The sequence below is a fragment of the Nymphaea colorata genome, chromosome 11 (assembly GCF_008831285.2).
Source record: "Nymphaea colorata isolate Beijing-Zhang1983 chromosome 11, ASM883128v2, whole genome shotgun sequence".
Lineage (NCBI taxonomy): Eukaryota > Viridiplantae > Streptophyta > Magnoliopsida > Nymphaeales > Nymphaeaceae > Nymphaea > Nymphaea colorata.
Window position 1 is genome coordinate 2002645 of NC_045148.1, and position 6808 is coordinate 2009452.

General features: G+C 39.5%; 1 protein-coding gene across 1 annotated transcript; it reads right to left on the minus strand.

The window, feature by feature from the left end:
• Positions 1-1333: 1333 nt before the first annotated feature.
• On the minus strand, positions 1334-4903 carry LOC116265048 (uncharacterized). Its single transcript, XM_031645576.2, has 2 exons — positions 4120-4903; positions 1334-1732 (listed from the first exon to the last, which is right to left on the minus strand). Exons 1-2 carry the CDS (start codon positions 4658-4660, stop codon positions 1512-1514), a joined length of 762 nt encoding a protein of 253 aa, XP_031501436.1. The 5' UTR covers positions 4661-4903; the 3' UTR covers positions 1334-1511.
• Between the last annotated feature and the right edge of the window lie 1905 nt (positions 4904-6808).

Sequence of the window (6808 nt, forward strand, 5' to 3'; positions counted from 1 at the left end):
GGGTTGCTTTCCCAAGCCTACAAGGGGCTCCGATCAGACTACAGCCTGCTTCTATTGTTTCTAGACAGTATTAATCCTGATTATTTTGCCAACTATTGGCAGCAAAGTCATAATGGAGATCCCCTATAACTAATGCTGTAAATATTGTCTCGTATGTTTTGTAGCAAGAACACTCAAGAATGTCCAGGTGTTTTATAAATTGGTTCCAATATTTGCAGCAGATTTATTGGACATTCACTGAGTGTCCTTGCTGCCAAACTGACTCCTAAAGAGACTTCTCAAGTTTTACGGCATTGCTTGCAAACATTATTCTAGAATGCGCGGCTGCCAAATGTCGGATGTTATCAGATAGATAAAAATATTAAAAACTATTTTCAAAAAACTCGCATTAAAAGCATTAGTGATGATTCATGGTGCTTTTAATGATCCTTTATAGCGTTTTCCACCTTGGACTTGTAGTTTTCAATCATCCAGTATATATATATATATATATATATCTAATACATTTTAATGATGTGTCGGGTAGCCTCTATCAAATGATCAGAAGAACCCTTGGCGGGGCATCTGTGTTTGCAGGCACGAATATCATGAAAAGTTTATTTTGCTTGCGAAATCTTCCATTGATGTTGTGTTTTAGGTTATATAATATGATTATGTATGTCATTCTTTTATACATTACCAGAACATTTTGCAAAAACGTGTAGGAGAATTTACAGAGGAAGAAATGTAATATACTCGCGTGTCCTTCGCAAAGTTAACTCTACAGGTGATTTACATGTGTAAAAACTTTAGTGCACGCTTGATTGCCCAGAAAGTTATCAAGGTAGAAGAAATGTCTGGGCGAGATAACACAAACATCATAAACAAAAATCCTGGATAAGTATTTCAGGTTTCCTTTTAAACTGCGTTGCTTTTCTTGATTTTCAAATCAAGAACTTATCTTGGAAAACCTTTACAGTATTAGCCTATTAGGCCAACATGAAAAAATTTCTGTAGTAGAACGCAGCCTGGGAGATAAATTTTTTTAAAAAAAAAAAACATCGCATTTCACAATGCATAGATCTTAACTATGAACATTTGAAAAATGAACTGTTTGAGCTTTCCCAACTAATAAAATTCGATATGTTGGGAAAAACGTTTTTTCCTTTTTCAATTTTTAGGTTTTTCAATATGAAGGTCACATTTTATCCACTTAACTTTGTACAACACACAATACCATGATAACATGCAAATGGAGTGACTTGCACTTGGGCGTATAATAACATCTCTCTCTCTCTCTCTCTTTCTATATATATATACATATATATAGGCCACCTGAACGAAGCAAGAATACTGACAAGATAAGAGCTTACTATGTAAATATTTTTTAGATATTAGCAGTCAACATAACAATGAAGAAGCAAGAACAGCGACAAGACAAGAGCTCAACAAGAAGTGGGGCATATGGATGATTATATGGCAGTCAAGCCAAGGAACTATGAACTTTTTAGCAGGGTCCATCCTTTGACTCATCAATCCTTCGTTTCCTTTGTCATCATATAGCTCACTCCTGTGCCACCCTTTTGTGAAGAAATACGGCACCTTGACCATTCCTCCAAACTCCCGTGATGAAGAGAATTCAAGCAAATTGAAGGCCTTCGCTTTCTTACAATCTTCTCTGCTTCTTTGCAGTTGTCAGCCACCCCTAAGGCGACTAACAATGCACACAGAACGCAGACACTTCGTCCATGGCCTACAACAGGTTGCGGCAGAAACAGGCATTAGGCGTCAAAAAACTTGTAATTCCTAGCAGACCAACCAGTTCATTATGGATGGAGTGGAACTGTGAGAAATGAGAAAATCTATCCATGTTAATAGATAATGAGTAGCATCTTGCTATCATCGTGAGCATCATATGTGGCAGGTGTGCATGTATGGTGGCCTCAAACCACGGTAGCGTGAGTAGTGTAATTAGTTTATCATCCATAATTTAGCTACAAAACTTTATGAACTACATGCTTCTTGATGTCCTGATGTGTGTTCAAAAGAAACCTTACATACATGATCACTACAGCTGATTTAGTAATTTATATATCAAGTGAGGGATCCATAATATAAGACCTGATTTTAAGTTAATTTAGAAAATCAAAACTAAAGCAAAACCAATCTCTAGAGTGAGCTGAAGACAAGGTTTCTATTTAAAACAATTCAATCAAAAGCATAAATAAATGCTACTAGATTAGTTTTCAGGTCTATGAGCAAAAACAGATCTAAAGCCACCATTGTTTCATGTTGTCCAACTTCTGAAGGGTAGAGTTATGACTCATGTTGCAAGTAATCCCTAGTATGCCCATGTCAAGGTGTGAAATATGTCTCCAAAAATGTGGAAACCATGGATCAAGAAAACTAGAGGAAAAACTGATTATATAAATGCTAAGAAAAATGATGAAATGGAAGAGAGGCTCCGCTGAACAAAAAATGCAATGCCTCAAGTTACCGGATCAAAGCCTTGACGAGCCCAGTCTATACATGTATGATAAAACCAGCAACTAGCTGCTGTTGCTTTTTAATTGAAACTCATACATTCCAGCATTTATTTTTTTACCAGACAGCAATTTAGTTAGGGGTAGATAGCATCATAGTCACGTTTTCAGCCGAATGCTATGATGAAAGGTCTTTCTTCACCCAGATCAATTAGACAGCAAAAGAACATAATAATGTATGAGTTGTAGAATATGAAAACTCATGAAACATGAAAACCAATGAACCACTATATAAGCTGTTTGATCGAATGTAAAAACAGAACACGACTTCAAAAGAGAGAGTGTGTGTATATTAGTCCTCACGAGTTGTCACACTTGCTGGTTTTCATACTTTACATGCCCTAAAAGCTTATACAACATTAACAACTGTGATGTTGCTCTCCTAGAGAACCAATTACGAAGGTCTCTGTCCTTCACGTGGAGGAAATGGTGTCACAGGCCATCAAAGGGATGCTTCTACTTCAACTGACAATTCACACATGCATCAGAATAGAATGATCGAGCATGTCTCACTCGCATAGGATAACGCCATGATCAATCTGAACATCACCATGGAACTGCATCTTGTTCATATAAAAGAGCTTCTGCAATTCAGATTTCTTTTGATACTAAGGTCTGTTCTTGTGTCAACTAAAAAGACAATTGGCCCTATCGTGCATAGTTTCTATTTCTCCCATTCTATCGTGTATATCTTTCTCAGAACAGTCACTCATTCCTGTGACAAGTGAAACTTGAGTATTGCACAACCGATTCAGAAAAGAAGACCTCGATTATGCAACATCTGAGAGATAATGATCCATTAAGGATACTAGTTTGGTCCTTAAGATACTGTTTCAATACATCTGCCACACAAAAATCGAAAAAGTGAGGAAGATGATCCCAAGTCGATGCACCCTTGACATATCCCATGTAGACGCACCCTTGACATATCCCACGTAGATGCACCCATGACATCCTACCTGATGCCATATCCCACCTATATCAGTTGTCGATTATATGTTCGCACTTCTGGGATAGCCACTTCCCGAAAGTTGGAAGCTGTCCAACATTGACACTAGAAAGACAGAATATTAATAGTTATAAACAAAGACACGAAGATGCAAACTGATATCAATTGCAGTTTTAAACACGAACCCTAAGTAGCACAAAGACATTTCAAAGACCATTAACTAAAAACTGATGCAAAAACACTGAAAACCCCCCCAAGAGAAACAGCTAGAAGGATATAAAAACTAAACTTTTAATCCATTTAGCAATTGGTAGACTAACTAATCACTCTTCATAAAAGCAGAGATGGAAGGACATGTACCTGACTTCCAGTTTTGTCCCCTATTTTGTGGTAAACAACTCAATTCAACATAATCAGACAGGTAGAGATTACTGCAATCTAAGTTGCACCTTAAGATAATCAAATCAAAACAGATAAAAGCAGACTACAAGATTAGAACAGAAGATAGAACACCGCAATGTAATTATATAGTCTCTTCATATTTAATAATGCTTAAACAGAAAACAGTTACAACCTTCAAACAGGAAAAGTAGTGTATTGGAGGTAAAATTCAATCAGATACAACTCATAACACGAAAGAACACTCACCAAATGCACAGTGGATGTAGATGGGCTTATTCTGAGCCCTCTTCCTACACGCCCATCTAACCGCCAATTCGATCTCGGATGGGCGGGGCGCCCTGGTATCCCATGTGGGTATACACATATAAGCATTCTTAGAGAACAAACTGCTTCTGGGGAGCTCACAGGTGCAGTCTAGAATGGCTAGTTCGCCGGGAGGAACGGAATCGAAGGGCGAAGGCCAACCCCCGACATAAACGCCCTCTACTATCTCATTGTAGAGAGGCTCCCTCCTCTTCAACCTCCTCAAGTAGACGAATATCCGGATGAAAACCAGGTAGGGACCAAAGATAATCAACGACCAAAGAGGGAAACGGCCGTCCGAGCTCTTCGCGAACAGCAAGGGAAGGTTCAGGGAAGGGTGAGAAGCGACGGAGACGAGGAAGGCGACGAAGGAGGCATGAAGAAAAGGGATGGACAAGAAGGTGAGCGAAAAATGTCTGAGACCGACAAATGCTAGCAGGAAGGCGGCTGCTTTCAATCCCACCAAGGAAGAAATGCCCACCATTTTTTGCTAGTTTCTAGGAGATCTTTTGCGTCGTTCATTGGGTTCCTGAGCTACCATCTTCGTTTTTCTTGCTTCTGGGAATCTGCGCTTGCTTGGCGCAGGATGGAAGAAGCTGGAGAATCTCCCCCTTTCTCCCTGGCCTGCCGGCTTATGTCTGAGCCGTCGATCGTGAGGCTTCTCTCATACCGTCGCCTGTCCCCGTAGATCTCCGCCTTCACACAACATGAAGCCGGTGAAGGCTCGTCTAGCGGGCCATTGCCCATTAATTTATTGCAAGTGTTTTTTAATGTTAATAGTTAAATTATTTAAAAAGGAAATCTGCATAATTCATTTTACAATGATAGACCTTTAAATAATGTCTTTACACAAAATTGTGATTTAAATCACCAGATTCTATTTTAGTTGCCCACAATTTTTAAAATGTTACAAAACCGTCGAGTATCCAGCTAAATTCGGGGTCTGATTTCGAAAACCGATGTGGATAAAAGAATCCACAAGGTACCCAAATTCAACAGGGCTATACATTTGTTCGGTTGACATCCGGTGAGCTCAAAGGATAGCTCTCACGCTCCTTCTCGCCCATCATAGATGTCCCTCACTTCGACCTTGTGCTCTCTCTGAGGAGACATCCGATAAAACTAAAGCGACACTTCGACCGTGTGACAGAACCAACGGACAAATTATGGTTGGACTCTGGCGATCCCTCAACTTGATTACTCTCTCAGCTCAGGCTAGGATGTGAACAGCCTTGATGAGAAAGGGTTCAGCATTTCATTGAAAATAAATCCATCAGGCCTTACTAATGTCCATATACGTATCTTCATGGGACGATCCAGACAACCATGTTAAACGTGTAACCTTGTAGAAAAGCAACAAAAGCCTATGGTATGCGGTGTCCGTCTCCCCACATTGAAATGAATTTTGGACACTAATAATCATATTGTTAGAAGAAGGAATTATATACCTTTCCCAGTAAGCTTTGGTGCTAGATGAAAATGGAAATAATTAAAAGAATACATCCCTCAGATTTTTCTCCCCGTTTCCCTTTTTTTGTTTTGTATTTCTAAATCTTAAGCTCATACAGCTTAGAAGAAGTCAGATTTAATATCACTTGCTTTTAAAGATCTTCAAGGGTTCTTGATAATGGTGGTTGAAATTCAGCTAATGAAGGGCTTCGTGGATATCATTCAGACTGTTCTAGGAACACAGGGAACGGAATCAATCACCCACACACTCAAATAGACAGTACGCCCCCCCTGTGTATTTAACACCAAGAACATAAAAAGAAGCAAAACATCTGCTGATGCTGTTTTGCTTGAAGGAAGGAATATCTTCCAGCCTTACATCACAACTGCATGCTATACAGGGCCTCGAATCTAGGAAGCAGGACGAAACGTGGAGATGCCACACAACGCGGCATGACACACAATAACAGCTCCAACAACGAGCGGCTTTTTCTCTCAGCAGATGCACCTCTGACGGATTTATGTTTATCTACAAAGAAATCCGTGTCACTGCTCCTCAGATTTCACAAGAGAAATATATATCAGTGCCTCACAGTATCCCTCTCCTTGGGGCATAGGGCCAGGCACAAGCAAGCAAAGGATCAAAAGTAACCATCTTACAAGGAAAACGTACAGAATGTGCAAGGTCCAGAAAGATGGTAAAAGCTGCTGGATAAGAAAGATTAATTATGCTAAGAGGGGTTTCTTACAAAGCTTGGCAACAGTGAAAAATTCTATTACATGTAACAGGTATATATACTATATAGTATCAATGCAGGTCGATATAAGTCCTTTTTTATTCCTTCTGGGATGCAACCAACACATGCCCATAACATAAATTGTCATACTCAGAAATAACTATATCTAGCTGCCTGTCAGTATCTCTAGGAAGTCTCCTTATTTGATTATCAAGCATGCACATGTATAGCAGGAAGACTGAGTGGACAAGCGTCCAACAACAGGACCATTATCTCAAGCCTTTGCAATAAGGGTTAAGCCAGGTTTCCTGCGACAGCAGCACACAAAAAGCTTGGAAATGAGTCAGACAACACCTGATTGCTAGAATTAACTATGATCCAGCAGAGAAATTACATTTGCAAACCTAAGTCAAGCACTTGTAATTTGCAGATGAGCGTGGAAGCGC

Coding starts and splice junctions, on each gene's coding strand:
- LOC116265048 (XM_031645576.2), bottom strand. CDS start 4,660: ATGGTGGGCATTTCTTCCTTGGTGGGATTGAAAGCAGCCGCCTTCCTG. Junction 1,733..4,119: donor CTACATCCACTGTGCATTTG/GTGAGTGTTCTT, acceptor AACCTGTTGTAG/GCCATGGACGAAGTGTCTGC.